The 19,747-nt window shown below is 49.0% G+C and overlaps 1 protein-coding gene across 1 annotated transcript; it reads left to right on the plus strand.

Moving 5' to 3' along the window:
* Positions 1 to 2,290: 2,290 nt before the first annotated feature.
* On the plus strand, positions 2,291 to 2,885 carry LOC125547231 (glutamic acid-rich protein-like). The gene is made up of 2 exons (XM_048711188.1): positions 2,291 to 2,362; positions 2,475 to 2,885. Exons 1-2 carry the CDS (start codon positions 2,291 to 2,293, stop codon positions 2,883 to 2,885), a joined length of 483 nt encoding a protein of 160 aa, XP_048567145.1.
* The last annotated feature ends 16,862 nt before the right edge of the window (positions 2,886 to 19,747 follow it).

Raw genomic sequence — 19,747 nt, forward strand, 5'->3', positions numbered from 1 at the left:
TTGTTACAACTGTAGTACTATGTGCAATTGTAATTTATTAATTTCATGCTGTTTGGTGGCTTAATTGTATTAAAATTGTATGTATGCAATTTATTAGTAATTGCCTAGTTGGTAATTGACTTTTGTTGTTTAACACTTTAACTTTAATTATTGCTAACTTGCTGCCCTACTTGATTTGTATTTTGTTTTTTGTATGTAGGAGATGGCTACGTCTAGTGCCGCTTCTGAGGTGGCAAGTTCTCAGTCGCTAAAAAGGAATTCTGATGACATGGCGTGGGAATTCGCCATATTGTGTGATCCAAATGATTTGCAAAGAGTGAAGTGCAAGCTATGTGGAAAAGAAATGTCTGGAGGGGTCAATAGGATGGAGCAACACATAGCACAAATCAGAGGCTCGGTGACAATTTGTATGGTAGCCACTCCAGAACAACAAGCTCGGTGCAAGGAGGCTTTTCATGCCGCAAAGAAGAAGGTGGAAAAGGAAAAGCAAGCACAAGAATTAAGGGCCTCAGTGAACATAGAAGTTGAGGATGATGAAGAGCTTAGTGCACTTGGTAAAGGTGACCCCAAAAATGTCGGGCCTATGGATCAATTTGTGGCGCCGGTTGATCCTAGTGTGCCATTGAAAAAATTCCAACGCAACATCAATGATAGTATCGACAAGGAGAGAAGCTACAAAGTGGGGCAATATTTGTCTAGATGGATGTACAAGAAAAACATACCCTTCAATGCTATCAATGATGATGACTTCAAACAATTTTGTGAAGCCCTTGGTCGTTATGGTCCTGATTGGAGGCAACCTTCACAACATCATATCCGAGAAAAGATGTTGTTGCAGGAGGTGGAAAGGACTAGGGATTTGTTGAAGCCACATGAGGCTGAGAGGGAGATCACCGGGTGCTCTGTCATGACTGATGCTTGGACAGACAAGAAAAGAAGGAGCATCATGAACTTGTGTGTGCATTGTAAGTTGGGGACAGTTTTTCTTGAATCAAAGGAGGCATCGGCTGATGCACACACAAGTCTCTACATCTTCAATTATGTGGATGAATGCATTGAGAAAATTGGTATCAATCTTGAACCTTTTATTTTATCTCGTTCTTTGCTTTTCAAGCTTTCATCATGTATTGATTATTGTGTTTTACCATGATGTTTGTAGGTGCTGATAATGTTGTACAAGTAGTCACGGATAATGCTTCAAACAATATGGGAGCAAAAGGGATGTTGAAAGAAAAAAGGCCGAAGATATTTTGGACCTCATGTGCAACGCACACCCTCAACTTGATGGTAGAAGCGGTTGGTAAATTAAAGCAATTTGGTTCTACAATTACCAAAGCAAAGGAGATGACTATTTTTCTTTATGCACATCATGCAACATTGGCGTTGATGAGGTCTCATACAAAAAAGAGAGACATTGTTAGGCCGGGAGTGACAAGATTTGCTTCGGCATTTCTTACCTTGCAAAGTCTTGCTGCAAAGAAGAAACAACTAAAGGAGATGTGTTGTAGTGATGCTTGGGAACAATGCAAGCATACACGTACAAGGAAAGGAAAGTCGGCTCATGCCACCATAATTAGTAGGACATTTTGGAAGAATGTGTCTCTTTGCATCAAGGTAAGAAAATTAATAATGTTCTTTAATTGTGTCTTGTCATCTTGTGTTATATGTAATATGTTAAATACTAATGTTGTGCTTATCGTATGTTGCAATGCAAGGTTTTTGAGCCATTGGTGAAGGTGCTTCGATTGGCTGATAGTGATGGACAGTCCATGGCCTCTATGTATGGAGAAATAATAGAGGCAAAGAAGGCAATATTGCTTGCGGTTGAAAATTCAGAGAAGGACTATAAGATCATCACAACAGCCATGGAGGGCAAGATGAATGGGAGGTTAGATACGCCATTGCACATGGCCGCATATGCACTGAATCCCTATTATAGTTATGCTACCCCAAGCATATTTGTCGATGTAGAGGTCATGAGTGGATTGATGGAAGTTATTGAGACCTTCTATCATGATGATGATGAGAAGCAAAATAAAGCACTTAACGTAGACTTGCCAAGGTTTAAAAATAAGGAGGGCATGTTTGCAAAGTTGGCTGCCTCCAAAGCTATAACGAATGCAAATTTCAATCCCGGTAAGCTTGTTCTCCTACATACTCTTTGTCTTTTTGCATTTTGCATTTCTGAAATTATGGGTTGATGGATTGATGCATAATACTTTGTTTTTTGTTTTCTCATGTAGGAGAGTGGTGGGCAACTTATGGACTACAAACTCCTACGTTGATGCACATGGCTTTGAGGATACTCAACTTGACCACAAGTTCTTCTGGATGTGAACGGAATTGGAGTGTTTTTGAACAAGTAACTCTTGAATCTCAACTTGTAGTTATTCAAATTTGATATTTAGTTCCTTACTTTATTTATGAACAAATGTGAATGGCTACTTGATTAGGCTTTACTTTGCAATTTTTAGGTGGATGCTAAGAGGAGAAATAAACTAGATGTAAGTCGTAGGGACAATCTAGTTTATATCCAATTCAATGGAAGAATGATGGACAAAAGAAAGAAATGTTCCTCCTCTCGTGATGTTCTCCTTGGTGAAGATGCTTCCATGGAACAAGATTGGATATGTGAAGATGCATATGTTGAGGACGAGGTTGATCCCGACACCACCATTGATGATGAAGTGGGAGCCACCGAGGCTATAGAGCCTCGTAGGAGTGCAAGAGTGAGAGAACTCCATGAAGTAGAAGAATTTGTTGCTGATGAAGATTCAGAAAATGAGATTGCTTTGGAAGAGGAGATAGAATTTGAGTCTGATAATGATGAGATGATTGAAACAAATGAGGACGAGGATGAGGACGAGGACACAACACAACCTTAATTCTTTGGTTCATGCTATTTAGTATTTACCTAGTAATTTATTTTGGTTGTGGCCTTGTGGGAGAAGGAGAACTTTGTCTATGTGTGTTGTTTGGTATTTTCCTAGTTTGAGTTCTCAACTTGTCATGCAATGCAACTATGCAAGATTTCAAGAATCCATGAATGATATTTTTTTTGTGTTTTATGGTTGAGGACCTTGTTATGTTATGCACTTATGCAAGAAGTCAAGAACTATGATTATTTGTGTTTTATGGCTGTTGTGAATTGTCACCTGTGGACCTTGCTATGTCATACTATCATACATACTTTTGGACCTTGTTATGTTATACTGTCATATCATACATACCTGATACTTGTGGGCCTTGCTATGTCATGTGATACATACTTGTGGACCTTGTTATGTTATGCAAATTCAAGAACTATGATTATTTGTTATTAAGTTACTACAAGTCTTAGAGATAGAGCACATAATGATTGTTGCCATACTTGTTGAATATATCATATTTTAGAGCATTGTTGTCACACACACGTACACTCATTCAACATTTTGCTTTTTTTTGAACTCACATGTCACAACTCACATATGACCTCGGATCAAAATAATCAAAACATAAAAGTTGTTCACCTTGCCGATACGAATAACTTTCATGTTGATTTTTTTTTCATATTAGGTACTTACTCATTCCAGGGCATTTAAATAAATTCTTGCGTGGCCAAAATCTGATCCCAACACTAGGATTCTGAGATTTATAAAAAAACTGACCGATTAATGCTCGACCGATTAATTCCGATTAATCGGCGGATTCACGATTAATCCCTACTCCCTAGTTGACCGAGCAGTTACCGATTACCGATTTCCTGAACATTGATCTTAGAAGAGCATTTTCTCTCCCTCGTCTACCGCTATCCATAATGAATGAATTAGTGAACTGAATGACAATGATGTTGCTTTGTAATATTTTACTAAATCCAGGATTATTTGCCTCTGAAAGGATAGAATTTTGAATAATATTTGAGCAGACACATTATCTCGGAGATAAGATAAAAATCATATGTAAATTCAACATTTAGGATTTTTTTTAAGAGATGATAACACATAGTATTAAAAGAGCACCGAATAACGCACCAATTTTAATAAAATGACAGGCATATACTCATCTGTAGTAGTATCGCTTCCATCAGTATGCAACAATTTTAGGCTAATAAAAGAATATGTAAGGTACATAAGTGCTTGTATAGCAAAATAGAACAAACCTTTTTTGTTTGTAGAACATGACAAGTACATCTTTTTATGTTTCAGAAGAAAGCACTGTACCACCAATATTTATCAGAATTTCCTCATGTTTTATACACAAAAACACAGTCAACAATGGTAGCACATTAACACACAAATCCCTTGCATCCTAAAGCGAGCACAACGTTTGTCATGGTAGGAGAACATCTCAAAGAGAGTTTACGAAGGATGGTAAAAAAATCAAATAAATAATCAAAGATTGCTATATAGGTAGATGACAAATACCAGTGACACAGATGAATACATTGCCCATAAAGAGAAACCCAGGAAGAGGAAATATACCCCACAAAATCAGTAGAGTAGAATGGCCTCACCACGGGCTCAGGTTAACCTATCTGGAAGCTGTGAGGCTGGCATGATCACCACACAGGCTCATGTTTTATGCAATTTTGTATTCTCTTGGTGAACAGTATGTACGACAATGAACTACTTTGAGAAAATATAATTATGACAGTAATATCTTGAGCACCATAAGTGAAGGCACATGTAATTTGTATTTTTCATGCGCCACAAAATACGACATGGGATTCACGTACAGATAAATGTGTTACCTAAAGAAAATGTTTGACCACAAATGTATATGTCATGTGAATTTAAAGTTACTTACAACTCCAATTAATAGTGTATATGTAATGTCAAATTAAAGTTGCATACAACTGCAATTCATAGTGGTTCTCACGTCAATTTAAATATGTATCTGATTTTTTACGAACAAGACTTAGAGGTTGACCCTGTCTAGCTAAGCTGCGGGTCAGTGTTTAACATGGATGAGAGAAAAACAAAACCACATCCTATTCTCTCATTGTCATGACAATGATAGGAAGAAAAAACAGACATTCATAAACAAACAAAAAGATGGGACTTTTCATTGCTTCCTAGCCCTCTTGTTCATTGAGACGACTGAAGGATATAATGATCGGCGATGCTTAAAGAGAAATAAAGTTGACTGCATTATCAACAAATGACAGGGCAAACTGGAAACAGCGATCAAGATTAGCAAGCAACTACATTAGTGAAGTGAGTGATCACACTTGATAGTTGAAGGTGCAGAAGTACTCGAAAAGTAAAAGAAACATATGCGTACAATGGAACAGAGATTCTGCAAGGAATTTTTATACATAATATTCAGTCCTAATTCTCATATTAACAAGTGTATTGAGTTCCTGTTTCCTGAATTGTGTCTGTTTGGCAAGATACACGCAAAAAGATTTTGTACGGAATTGTGTGATCAAAAGAGGGGGGAATGAGGGGCAATATAAAGTACTGATTTTATATTAGATGGATCAAAGAACAGCTGCTGAATACCCGTGCGTACACCTTACAATTCAAAGTTTCAAATATTGTAGTAATAAATAATTAAGAACAAGTTCATATATACATAGAAGTGGAAGGCTTCTGAATTCAGAAAGGGAGAAAAGACCTCACTCATATGATTCCATGGGTGAGCAGCCGCCGCTGTGTCCGCTGACAAGATGATGACAATCATACTGTGGGGCGTTGTGTAGAGTTTGGGCTATGACTCTGTGGTTGTGCATCACCACTGTTCCTTCCTCGCATCTCAAATGGCAGCTAATAAGAAGAAGAAACAACAATCTTGATACACTACAAAAGGACCAATCACATATGGAAATCACCAAGAACCATATCACAAAACTGGAGGCAAGAGGACACTTCTCAAACATCTCTCCATCTCCAACCCGTGACTGCTATAGGAACGAGTAGTGTTCCTTAGCAATCCTCATAGTGATTGGCCCATGCTCTCACGTCTGGGTTGGTCTATGTCGAACTCAGCCGTGATGAAGCGGCCGCCACCGCGGCATCTACATTGAAGGCCGTCGTCCTTGTAGCCCTGATCGACTGTTGCGCGCGCCACCGTTACCACGCACCGCCGATGCCCTTGCAGGGTCGTCCTGTGAGACCACGCGCTGGGCCGTCCTCGAGGCGCCCACCGGCAACGAGCGAAGGACATGGACGATATAGTCACCGGACAAGGACAAGGGCGCTCCTCCGATCGTGACATGGACATGGGTGGGATCAGGCTGATCCCTAGATCGGACTGGGATAAGATGGGGAGAGGCAGGAGCAGGAGAGTGAATGTGCCGAGGTGGTTCAGGTTGGGGAAAGAGATCTGTAGATTGAGGATTTGAGGTCGTGGGAGAAGTTGAGGACGTGCAGGTTTTCCTCTTCTAGTTTCTCGCTGCTTTGGAACGTGGACTTTCTCGGTAGACTTTTTTATGCGTGGGAATCCTACCGGAGCGGGAGGACGTGGTTGCACCTATCGATAGGACGAGGAGGTGGAACCATCGAGAAGGTCGAACCATCACGACGTTCGATCCTCCTTTAATAGTAGAGATTCCAACGCTTGAAAGCATAGAAAAGAAATGTGACTGTATTCATTTATAACCGTTCAATATTAGAAATCAAGAGGACATTATCTAAAATATTTTGCTATCAGTTCAAGACGGCAAAAAAAAGGCTAGAATAAGCTAATGCAAAGAAACCTTTCATTGGACATATTTTTTCGTGTTGGACATAAATCAGATTCTCTGCCTTGGCATGTCAAAGGCTGCCTCTACCTTACCCCTCACGGATGCCCTCCCTTTCTGATCGCACGGCTACTGAGCGAGCTGCCTCTCTATGTGCACATCAACCAGCCCAAATTGAAACAAAGCCAGCCCGTATTTACCCAAAGAAGGCCCAGCTAGAGGGGAGCGTGGAGGAGGGAAAGCGAGAGGATTTTGGCGGGTGAGCAGCCGCCAGATGCGATTTTTGGCGGGGGCGCCGGCGTCTAGCGCGGGTTCTCATCTCAGTTAGGCGTTCGTCGGGGTGCCTGGACGCCTCGCCGGCTGGGCCATCCTAGTTGAGCGTCAGAGCAGATCGAAGCTGCTCGACTTCACTCTGCTTCAGGTTCGTGTCCTTCTTCAATTTCAAGAAATAGAGACTGCCTAGTAATTTTAGGTTTGTGTCCGATTCGCCGAGAGCAGGAACGCAGGCTGCCTGGTATTGCTATTTCTCTGAAATATTCACTCTTTCACTGCCTAGTATGATTTTGATTTATTCGTTCATTTATGCTAAAGAAATCTTCACAATTTCACTTGTAATTGTCTGAAATATTTAGTCTATTTGTTCATAATATGTGCAGTATACATCTGAGTTCTTCCCTTCCAGTTAAGATTCAATGGCACAATCTAACAAGTAAGTTAGACTTTCCATTCGGAAAAAAAATTATTTGCTTGCAACCAGATTTGTAGCAACAAAGATTAATTAATTTTTGTGTAGGGAGAATGAGAATCCTATCTGGTTACCTCAAGTTGGTCTGAAATTCAGAAACTTAGATGATGCTTGGTTGTTCTGGGTAAACTATGGAGGTTGTGCAGGTTTTGAGGTCAGAAAGAGGTATAAAAATATGAGTAAATTTGACGGGAAAGCAACATCATGTAGATATGTGTGTGCCAAGGAGGGTTTTCGAGCACACGACAAGAGGGATCATATCACAAAGAATCCTTGAGCTCAAACAAGAACTAATTGTGAAGTCCGGATGACACTTTCATTGGATCGAGTGGCAGGGAATTATGAAGTGGTCGATGTAATGCCTCCAGAAGCAACTTCAAGACAAACTTAGTGCATCTACAAGTATTTTGAGTGATTCATATCATGCCCAACATGTTGTTCCACAAGATGAAGGTTTGCTTAGTGCTGCACGCTTAAAGAAAAAGGAGGTTAAAGAAAAAACTTCAAAGAGGCGTGGCAGTTGGCTCGAGAGGATGCACAAGTTCAAAAGGAAAAAGCAAACTAAATCTAGCGTATGTTGATGAAAACCATTGCAATATAGAGTTCGTATTCATTATTACTACATGCTAAATAACAGAGCTGATTTTTTATGCAGAAAAAAAAGAATGGTGGTGGCGGTGTGAAAACTCAAGTACCAATGAATGTCCCTCATAAATCTAGCGTCTGTTGCTGAAAACCCTTGTAATTGTGAGTATTTGTTCCTTACTATATGCTAAATAACTACGTTGATTGCTTTGTGCAGCAACATGAGAATGGTGGTGGTGTAGTGTCGGTGTACTAGAGTAGGGGTACCCTAGTATTCCGAACTTGTGCACGGGCAGTCGCAGCATCCCGCGGCAAGGCTTGCCAGGTGACTGCCAAGGTCCTCCGTGGTTCCTTTGGAGCCATTCAAGAACAAAGTGTCCAAGCCAAGAAGACAAGACCCCGGCAAGAGGAGCTTGCCGGGAAGGCTAACAAAAGCATCCCAAGACCCCGGCAAGAGGAGCTTGCCGGGAAGGCCACCCAAGGCATTGCAAGGAACTTGCCGCAGCGCACCTCGCGCCCCGGCAAGGCCCGGTGAGCGACAAGCTCCCGGACGCGACAAGACAATGATAGCGGAAAGGCGCTTGCCGCGGGAAGCCACCTCTCTGGGCCCGCTATCTAGCACATCCACCAACGTGTCGCTCTGGGGCCCTTCCAGGCGTACGTGGCAGGAGGCTGTGAAGCCAGCGGCGTGCGGTGGCAAGCGGCGCTGACAAGATCGCCATCGTGGCGAACGGTGGCGTCCCTAGCGGTCCCTTTTCGCACTGTTTAGGCGACACAGATGGGCATTTAAGGCCCTTGTCCCCTGCCGTCAGGGTTAGGTATGATACACTGTAGCAGGTAGCTGTGCCTACCACAGCACCTTTCCATTTTTGCCCTTTACCTCCGTTGCCACCTGTCGGTAACCCCTTGAGCATATAAAAGGAGGCCCGTGTGCAACGTAGAGGGGGGTTAGCTAGTTCGAACACTCACGCTCGGTCTTGTTAGCTATAGGTGTGTGCTGTAGCACTCCGCGCTCCCGAGCAAGAAATCAATACAAACCACAAAGCAGGAGTAGGGTTTTACGCATCCGTGCGGCCCGAACCTAGGTAAATCGCTCGCGTGCATCGCCTCGACCCGCTCTTTGCACGATCTCCGCCCCCGCCGAACCGAAAGGGACCCGGTCCGCCGGTCCCATAGGTGCCCGTGGATCAGTACCCCGGCATCTTTGGCGCGCCAGGTAGGGGGCGTCGAAGTTGTGTGAACCAGATCCGGCGTTCTCGCGAGCTAGATCTTCATCATCTTCATCAACATGCCGCCGAAGAAGAAGGTTTCGGAGGCGGCTGCTCCGTCCGCGCCTTACCCACCACCGCCAGGACAAACGGCTGATGGGGCGGGCGCCGGCGGAAGAACGGGCATAGACGAGGGAGCTCACGGTGCTGCCAGGTCCAAGGGCGAGGCTGCGCTCCCCATCGGCGGCGTAGCTGGCTCCCACAACGACCGGGCGCACTCCAAGACCTCGGCGTCCGTATATGCACCGCGCCTGTCTCAGGACGCGCGGGACCGGCAGCGTCATGGTACTCACGGTACCATGCGTTTGCTAGACCAAGATCGGGCTGGTGGATCTCGGAGCGCTCAGGACCACCATGCACGCCAACATGCTGGCACGAGCGAGGCACGGTCGCCTGGACAGGATATTGCTCCTTCTAACGTGGTTAGAAGTCCGAGCATATCCCGCTCCTCGCACCGTTCGCCACCACCGCCCGCCACTGCAGCAGAAGCTTTGGCGCGAGCTCAGCTGCTCCTAGACTACCCTCCAACGACGGACAAGATCGACGATTGGAGGGCAACCATCCAGAGTCTCATCGGCTTCGCCAACGGGGACACTCCACGGCAACCGAGCACGTCGCAGCCGCGGCAAGCCAGCCAGGCACGAGCCGAAGACGACAAGACTGGTGGGGGTGCAACTACTGTGCACTCTCCGCCCTGAAGGCCGAGATCACCTCTTCAAGAACGACAACAAGAAGACGCTCGTACTCGCATAGAGCGCCGAAGGGAAGCGCGACGTCAATCAGACCAGCACGTTGGGCCCTCTGTTGACATGCATGCGCCAGGGGAAGCAGGCGACTTGCCGTACGCGGTAGGTTGCCCTGCGTTCACTCGTGAGCTGCGGCAAGTCCAGTGGCCCAGCACGAAGAATTTCAAACCAGATGTACCAGAGAAGTACGACGGCAAGACGCATCCGTCGGAGTTCCTCAGCATCTACACCATCGCGGTGCAGGCTGCCGGGGGGGCGGGACGACAAGATCCTTGCCAACTACTTCCTGCTGGTGCTCAAGCCCAACGTCAGGTCCTGGCTCATGCACTTGCCGGACAACTCCATATCCTCCTGGGCTGATCTATGCCATCAGTTTGTCGGCGCCTTTACAGGCGGCCACAAACCTCATGGCCAAGAGAGTGACCTTCATCTGCTCGCCCAGAAGGAAGGAGAGCCCCTGCGCAAGTACATTCAGAGATTCAGCCGTGTACAGTATAACATCCCAGACGTCCACCCCGCCGCGGTCATCAGCGCGTTCCATCAGAACATGCATAACCGCAGGATGCGGGAGGAGATGGCGATGTCCAGGATCAGAGACGTCAGTGAGCTGTATGCCCTGGCCGACAAGTGTGCACCTGCTGAGGAAGGGAGGAAACTCCCCGGAGAGAAGACCGGAGCAGAAGGATCTGACAGTGAGGATGCTGCCCCGACAAAGAAAAACCGGCGGCGGAACAGGAAGAAGAAAGGCAAAGAGGTGCTAGTCGTTGAGAAGTCCGGCAACGAAGGTGGCGCCAAGAAGGCCAAAGTTGGTAGCTCCGGCAAGGAGGTTGCCACGTGCACCAACTGCCAGGCTGTGGCAGTCGCCGACAAGCTGGACGGCACCGACAAGCAGTACTGCAAGATTCACCGCACCAAGGGCCATGACCTCCAGAGCTGCAAGAAGGTCGTGCAGCTTGTCCAGCAGCAAAAGGCTGAGTACGAGCGACGCGACAAGGAGAGGGCCCAAGGAGGTGCTGGAGAATCCGGCAAGAAGCGCGCCGGCCGGGGAGGACGCCGCGGCAAGGCCAAGCAGCGGCAAGGAGACAGACCTCCCCACGGCCGCGACAACGATGAAGATGACGATGACGACGAAGACATGGATGATGTTGAGACCAGTGAGCAGGAGTTTCAGAAAGCCACAGAGGTCTTGTGCGTTGACGGCGGTGCTTCTCTGCACACTTCACACCGCCAACTCAAGCAGTGGGTGCGGGAAGTCAATGCAGCGGAACCACCTGTCGAATCGCGCAAACTTCTGAAATGGTCCAGCACGCCTATCATCTTTGACATTGAGGACCACCCTAATCGCACAACTGCGGTCGGGTGCTTGCCGATGTTGGTTTCACCAACTATCCGCAACCTCAAGGTCACTAAGATGTTAGTTGACGGCGGGGCCGGCTTGAACCTGATCTCCTCCGCTGTACTCCAGAAACTCCAGATCCCTGACAGCGAGCTCGAAGAGACCGGCACATTCCAAGGAATTAACCCGGGAAGGAGCAAGCCGAAGGGGAAAGTCACGCTGTCCGTAACATTTGGCAGCGTGCTGAACTACAGGACTGAGAGGGTCACTTTTGACGTTGCCGATATTCCATTACCTTACAATGGAATACTTGGCCGTCCAGCCGTCGCCAAGTTCATGGCAGCCTCTCACTACGCATATAACATGCTGAAGATGCCAGGCCCGATAAGCGTCATCTCTGTCCCTGGCGACAAAAAATATGCTCTTATCTGTGCCGACAAGATCTACCGGGAAGCAGCAGCCGCAGCAGAGCGCGAGTCACTTGCCGCTGAAGCTCCCGGGGGGAAGAAGACCAAGTCCGGCAAGAGTTCTGATGCCCACTCCGGCAAGCGCACCTCTTCGGAGTGCTGCGCTGCCGTCGAGGACGCACCATCGAGCTCCACCGGCAAGTGTAAGAAGACGATGGCAGCTCCGCCAGAGATGAAAAAGGTGTCCGCCAAGGAGGATGGCACTGGTGGTACCTTCACCATCAGTGCCACTCTCGACCCTAAATAGGAAAGCGCGCTCGTTGCTTTCCTGCGGGCGAATATCGACGTGTTTGCATGGCAACCGTCTGACATCCCCGGTGTTCCCAGGAAAGTGATTAAGCACCACCTTGCCGTTTGTCCTCATGCGCGGCCCGTCAAGCAGAAAGTTAGGAAGCAAGCAGTGGAGCGCCAAGAGTTCATAGCAGAAGAGATCAAGAAGTTGGAAGCAGCAGGCCTTGTCAGAGGAGTGCTCCATCCTACGTGGTTGGCCAATCCTGTAGTCGTGCGCAACGCAAACAGGAAATGGAGACTTTGTATCGATTTTACCGATGTTAACAAAGCTTGTCCCAAAGACCCATTTCCTTTGCCGCGCATTGACCAGATTGTTGACTCCACAGCCGGATGTGATTTGCTTTCATTTCTTGACGCATATTCAGGATATCATCAGATCTTCATGGCAGAAGAGGATGAGGAGAAGACAGCATTTATTACTCCATGTGGCACGTACTGTTTCGTACGAATGCCTTTCGGATTAAAAAATGTTGGTTCAATATTTGCAAGAGTAGTCCATGTCGCCCTTGAGCCGCAAATACACAGAAATGTGGAAGCCTACATGGATGATATAGTGGTCAAGAGCAAGGACAGGGCAACTCTGATTCAAGATTTGGACGAAACCTTTGCAAATCTGCGCAAGATCAGCCTCAAGCTCAACCCAGAGAAGTGTGTGTTTGGAGTTCCTTCCGGCAAGCTTCTCGGGTTCTTCGTGTCTCAGCGGGGAATTGAAGCCAATCCCGACAAGATCAAGGCCATTGAGCAGATTGAAGCACCCAAGCGCGTCAAGGATGTACAAAGACTTGCCGGTTGTGTGGCTGCTCTCAGCAGGTTTATCTCTCGGTCTGCTGAGCGCGCCCTGCCATTTTTCAAATTATTGAAAAAGGCAGGCCCAATGAGATGGACTCGGAAGCGGAGGCTGCGCTGCAAGACTTGAAGAGATACCTGTCCTCCCCTCCAATACTTGTCGCACCTAAGCCGCAAGAGAAGTTGCTGTTGTATATAGCGGCAACCAATCAAGTGGTTAGTGCTGCGTTAGTAGCAGAGAGGGAGGCAGATGACGAGCCTGCAACCACGGCAAGCACATCCAGCGACAAGCAGGGGGCTTCCCCGACAAGCTCTGGTCCCGACAAAGATGGATCTGCGCAGATGCGAGAGGAGATACAGAAGAAGGTGGTGCAGCGCCCAGTTTACTTTGTCAGTTCCCTTTTGCAGGGGCTAGGTCAAGGTACTCTGGTGTGTAGAAATTGCTTTTCGGCCTCCTCATGGCCTCGAGAAAGCTGCGCCATTACTTCCAAGCACATGAGATCACAGTTGTCACTCGCTTTCCGCTCAAGAGGATATTACAGAATCCAGACGCGACAGGCAGGATTGTTGAGTGGGCACTGGAACTGTCAAGCTTTGGCCTCAAGTTTGAGAGTACTTCAACTATCCAGAGCAGAGCATTGGCAGAATTTATAGCAGAATGGACGCCAACACCAGATGAAGAAATGCAGAAACAAGCATCCCCGACAAGGAAGTAAGCAAAGAGTGGCTGATGTACTTTGATGGTGCCTTTTCGCTGCAAGGCGCCGGCACTGGTGTGCTGCTTGTCGCACCCACCGGAGAGCACCTCAAGTACGTAGTCCAGATGCACTTTCCCAAGGACCAAGCAACAAACAATACTGCAGAGTATGAAGGATTGCTTGCCGGTCTCAGAATCGCGGCAGACCTTGGGATCAAGAAGCTCATTGTCAGGGGTGACTCACAGCTTGTCGTCCGCCAAGTAAACAAGAGTTATCAGAGTCCGTTGATGGAAGCTTACGTCGACGAAGTGAGAAAACTAGAAGAGCACTTTGACGGCCTACAAATGGAACATGTTCCAAGAGCTCAGAACGCCATTGCCGATGGCCTGTCAAAGTGCGCCGCACTTAAGTTACCTGTGGAACCAGGGATCTTTGTGCTCAAGCTGACTCACCCGTCCGTAACGCCATCAACTAGACAGAGCAAGAAGAGGAAGTTGATTTCTGGTGACTATTTGCCGGCAGAGCTTCCCGAAGCCGCCGCCAAGAAGGTCCCTAAGATCAACACCAAGAGCGCAGAGGAGCAGTCTGCTCCGGCAAGCCCCAGGGTTTGTTCCATTGAAGCAGAAGCTCCCGATAAGTTTTGCTCCGGTAAGCTTGTCGGGGAACGTCAAGCTCCAGCAGAGACGCAGCTTCTCGCCGTAGAAGCGGATGTTCCCGCAGCAGCTGAGACCAACACCAAGAGCGCTGAGGAGCAAGATGCTCCGGCAAGCCCTAGGGTTTGTTCCGTTGAAGCAGAAGCTCCCGACAAGTTTTGCTCCGGCAAGCTTGCCGGGGAACGTCAAGCTCCGGCAGACCCGCGGGTTCTTTCCGTAGAAGCGGATGTTCCCGCAGCGGCAGATTTGCCTTTAGTCCTTGTTGTCGAGCCACAAGCTCCAACATGGGCGCAGCAGATTGTCCGTTTCCTTCAGACAGGGGAACTTCCCGAAGAGCAAGAAGAAGCGGAAAGAGTAGCCCGGCAGTCAAGTATGTACCAGTTTGTCGACGAGACACTGTACAGAAGAAGACTCAACGGTGTGAAATTGAAGTGTATTCACCGGGAAGACGGACAGAAGCTGTTGGCAGATATACATGGAGGCATATGTGGTCACCACATTGGCGCAAGAGCACTTGTCGGCAAAGCATTCCGGCAAGGTTTCTTCTGGCCAACAGCCCTCCAGGATGCAACTGCACAAGTAACCAAGTGTGAAGCGTGCCAGTTCCATTCCAAGCAGATACACCAACCAGCTCAAGCTCTCCAGACGATCCCTTTATCCTGGCCATTTTCGGTCTGCGGGCTCGACATCCTCGGCCCCTTTCCCCGAGTTGTCGGGGGCTTTGAGTACTTGTACGTTGCAATCAACAAGTTCACAAAGTGGCCGGAAGTGGAACCAGTGAGGAAGGTGACCGCACAGTCAGCCGTCAAGTTCTTCAGGTCGATTCTTTGCCGCTTCGGGATACCTAACAGGATAATCATCGACAACGGTACACAATTCACGAGCCGCACCTTCATGCAGTACATCCAAGATCTTGGCGCCAAGGTCTGCTTCGCTTCTGTTGCTCACCCGAGAAGCAACGGTCAAGCGGAGAGGGCAAATGCTGAAGTGCTGCGCGGGCTCAAGACCAGAACTTTCGACAGGCTGCACAAGTGCGGAAGAAACTGGATCGAGGAGCTGCCGGTGGTTCTTTTGTCGATCAGGACGACACAAAATTGAGCCACTGGCCAGACACCTTTCGCTCTAGTCTATGGAGCAGAGGCAGTTATCCCCATGGAACTCGTATACGGGTCACCTCGAGTGCTCGCTTATGATGAGCTTGAGCAAGAGCAGCTGCGACAAGATGACGCGCTGCTCCTTGAGGAAGACCGTCTTCAGGCTGTTGTGCGAGCTGCTCGCTACCAGCAAGCTTTGCGCCGCTACCATAGCCGCAAAGTTAATGCCAGAAGTCTCGAGGAAGGAGACCTTGTTCTTCGGCGCGTTTAGTCCGCCAAGAATTCCAACAAGTTGACGCCGAAGTGGGAAGGCCCTTACCGGATGAAACGAGTCACTAGGCCTGGCGCTGTCCGCCTTGAGACTGAAGATGGAATTCCGGTGAGCAACTCCTGGAACATTGAGCATCTTCGTAAGTTTTACCCGTAAGGCGCGGTTGCCGGAACCTGTTCCGGCAACCACCTTTTGTACAAGTCTTGCCGCTGTTGCATGTAATCCTTTGTACAAAGCCGGGCGCAGAACCCAGCATAAATAAAGCTCATGTGCCCCGCGCATTTTGTCGATTTTATGCTTTCTATTTTTTGGCATATATGATCTGACACTTTGTGCAGCACCTACTCCACGGTAAGCAATAACGAGCCGTAAAGCTACATATCTGTATTTTCTCTTCTTTCTTTTCTCTCAAGGAAAGCAAGGTTCCCCTCGCCCACAAGTTTGCCGGGGGGGAAAGAGAAGACGATGGTATGGACCAGGCGTCGTTCAAAGAAAGTTTCGCCTTGCCGGGAAGCAAACAACAGAAAAGCTAAGTTACCAAAGTTTGAGCAATCAGATTTTTTAAATTTTAAGTTATCTCCCTTGAACGACCGCACTTTGTATGGAAAACCTGTGCGCGGAGGAACCAACTCGTAGCTAGTTGCGCCCCTACTTTGTTTCGAGTCCGCTCAACAACTTAAGTTAGCTGCTAGCGCCCTTACTTTGTTTCGAGTCCGCTCAACAACTTAAGTGAGCCGCTAGCGCCCTTACTTTGTTTCGAGTCCGCTCAGCAACTTAAGTGAGCTGCAACTAGTTGCGACAAGGTTTCTTGCCGGTAGCGGCACCGCCAGCAGGCTGCTGACGTTCCGCACTCAGCGCTCGCGGCTCAGGTGCCTGCACCGGCAAGTTCCCTAAAAGCGTAGGGTAAAAAAAACATACAAAGGGAGGAATCGAGTAAAGGGAATAACATAGCGATCATTGCCCAGAATAGAGTTATATTACAAAAATAGCTTGTCGTAGCTCTAATAGACTGTTTTCATAACATGATAAACAGCGACAAGGAAAGAAGAAATGAGCGGCCTAATCTACGCGATCGCCTTCAACCCTCTTGATCCCGCTCACCTAGTCCACAATGGGTGCGACAAGGGCCTTGAGCTCCGCCAGATCAGCTTCTGGCGGCAAGGTCCTGAGGATGTTGGTGAGGCGGAGGCCCGGATTGCGGAAGGCCACCTTCATCAACACTTTCTGGAGGGCCCCTGCGCAGATCTTGCGTGACTCGTCAGCCAGTTGCTTGGGGATCCTCTCCCGGAGTCGCTGGAGGGCCGTCGCTACGCCCTTGAAGAACAGAACGAGCTTGGCACTGGGTTGGAGGTTGTCGTCGGAGGGATACCCGAGATCCTCCATCCCCAGTTGCGCCAGCTCCTTGTCGATGTCCCTGGCGGCGTTCACAAGACTCTCCGTCCAGTGCGTCACGGTCTCCCTGAAGGCGTTCTGGGCGGCGGCAGCACTCTCCAGCAGCGCCTTGTCGGCCTTGATTTCCTCCTTCAAGGCCGCCTCCCGCTTCTTGGCGCTGTCCAGAGTCTTGGTCAAAGTGGTTAGCTTCAACTCAAGATCCACGTTGGAGACTTTGGCGGTGCTGAGCTCCTTGCCCTTCTCGGAGAGATCGGCCTCCAGCCGCGCCACCTTCGTCTTCAACTCCTCCTTGGCGGCCTCGGCGGCGGCGGCAGCGTCCTCCGCTTGCTTGAGGGCTCCGCCAAGTTTCTCCTCGCGTGAGGCAAGCTCCTCCTCGTGGGCATCAAGATTGACCTTCCGCTGCGCCAGCTCGCCCTCCTCCGCGGCTAGCTTCACAGCGGCAAGTCGCTGGCGCTCTTCGGCTTCGGCCTTCTCGAGGAGAAAGGCCTTCTGCGCTTCAGCGAGCTGCTCCCGCTCCTCCGCCAGGGATCGAAGGGCTTCCCGGTGGAAACCCCCGAGCTCTTCCACGCGCTTTTCAATGTCTGCTCCCGCCTTCGCGACAAGCGCCTCGCGGGACTCCAGCTTGGCTTGTCGCGCGCGGTAGAGCGACATCAACTTCCGCAGCAGCCGCTCTTCTTCAGGCTCGTTGCTGCTGCTGCTTGGCGCGTCGACCAGCGTCAGCCCCGCGGAGGCAAGCACTTCCCCGTCGAAGATCTCTCCCTCGACCGGCGCCCTGGAGCTCGACACCCAGGGGAGGTTGATGAAGATGCCTTCGCCGGCCTTCAGGTAGGCGCCTGGCTGGGGCTCTCCGGAGCCTGGCGCTGCGGCAGCGGCGGACGGGTCGGCGGTCGGTGTAGCGCCTGGCGCTCCTGCGGCCTCAGGGCCGTCAGTGCGATCGCCGAACCCCTCGCTAGTTGCCGCGGCGTCAGCCTTGGCGCCCTCTGCGCCGGCGGCATCGCCACCACCGGCTGCTTCGTCGGCGACGACCTCGGTCTCCATCTGCTCCGCAGCGGATGGGTCTGACAGCCGGAAAGGGGAGAAGAATCAAGCAAAAATCCAACAAAAAGAAGATCAAGAGAAGAAGAACCCAACGGAAGTTTTGAAGCAAGAGGAGTACCTGCACTAGGTTCTGCAGTCGTGGTCTCCGCCGTCGGGGGGCCGCTGGCGCTGTCCCTCGCCGGAGAACCCTCTCTTGCCGGAGACTTCTCCCTTACCGGGAAGCCCTCCCTTGCCGGAGAATTCTCCCTTGTCGGGGGATTCTCCCTTGGCTCCTGGTGGGGCTGCTCGGCTCCTACACAAGTCAACAAGCAGATATCAGCAAAGAAAAGTACCCAAGCGCACCTCGCAGCAGAAAGTAAATCATACACTTACGCTAGGGGCTGCCCTGGAGAAAAGTCGCCGGGTCCGGCAAGGTTGTCTCGGGCGTGCCACCTGCTGTCGTAGTGGGCTCGTCCTCGATGACGATCACCGGGACCTTAGCTCTCTTCGCCGCTCTCTGGGCCAGAGTCCTGAAGAGGAACAGGTTCAGGGGAAAAGCAAGTGAGAAACAAGACAAAACAGCAAGAATTGAAGAACTAAGGCCCTACCGTGCGTTACCATTAGCCCATACCTTCGAGGCTGAAAAGAAAGTTGTCCATCGACTTGGCACTTCGCCAGCGCGGCGTCCACTCCATGGTTTAGTCGCCGGGCAGAGCATCCTTCCAGGAGAGGCTCCAGCGGCCGGTCTGATTCCGCCCACAAACATCAGCCACCGCCGCATGCTGCAGCCTCCTATCCATGTCTTCCATCTGCGGGAGCGGCGAACGACGCAGGGTTCGGTGGAGGCCACCAAGGATAGCGGCGGGGGCAGAGGGCAGTGCCGGTAGAGGCGGAGGAGGAGGGGAGGTGCCACGGACTGGCAACCGTGCCAGAGGGGCGGACCACACGCAGATATCGAGGGAGGCAGCGGGTAATGCCGACAGAGGCGGAGGAGAAGGGGAGGTGCCGCGGACCTGCGACCGTGCCAGAGAGGCGGACCACATGGAGAGATCGCTTCCTATTGCCAAGGGAAAAGATTGGTCCTTTATTTAAGGAGAGGGAGGGGAAACGGAAAGGATAGTGGGGGCAGGACGATTGAGCTTTCATCCCTGTTTGCGGATTGACACCATTGGGCTTCGGTGGTGGTAATTTAAGACCGGAAACAAAGCAGCAACATGCAAGTAATTTGTTAAATGTAAAAATAATTGATGATGTGGCAAGTTGCTGAGGTGGATAGGCTGCATGAAATAGGATAGTGGGGATGAACTATTTAGGTATTATAGATTATAGATGAATAAATGGCATGCATTGGTTTATGCATAGGCCAGCGGTTTAATCTCCTTTCCGGAAAAATAATAAACCGAAATGGAGTAGTATATGGCATGATGTTTTCAGGTTCATGCTCTGATTGGAAGTAGCATTATCAAGAAAATAGGCAAGAAATATTTTCCTTACAAATTTTACATGAGCGAGTCAACTAGTTTCGAGTTTTGAGAAAGCAGCTATAGGGAAACTGATTTTTGGGGAATATGAGAAGTCTGCATGCGGTGTTGCCTCTTTGATTGGAGTTTGTACTTTTGGGAAATAGTCTCTATAGTTTTTTGTCAAATCATGGTAATTATGGAGGTTAACCATGGCATTAATTTAGGGAAGAGTGGGTATACTGTAATACTCAGATTTATGGCTTGGGCATAT

This window comes from Triticum urartu, chromosome 3, assembly GCF_003073215.2.
Source record: "Triticum urartu cultivar G1812 chromosome 3, Tu2.1, whole genome shotgun sequence".
Classification (NCBI taxonomy): domain Eukaryota; kingdom Viridiplantae; phylum Streptophyta; class Magnoliopsida; order Poales; family Poaceae; genus Triticum; species Triticum urartu.

Bases quoted from the DNA above. Each gene is read 5' to 3' on its own strand.
- LOC125547231 (XM_048711188.1), top strand. From the start codon at position 2,291: ATGGCTTTGAGGATACTCAACTTGACCACAAGTTCTTCTGGATGTGAA. The intron at 2,363-2,474 runs GTAACTCTTGAA...TGCAATTTTTAG, and splicing joins ATTGGAGTGTTTTTGAACAA to GTGGATGCTAAGAGGAGAAA.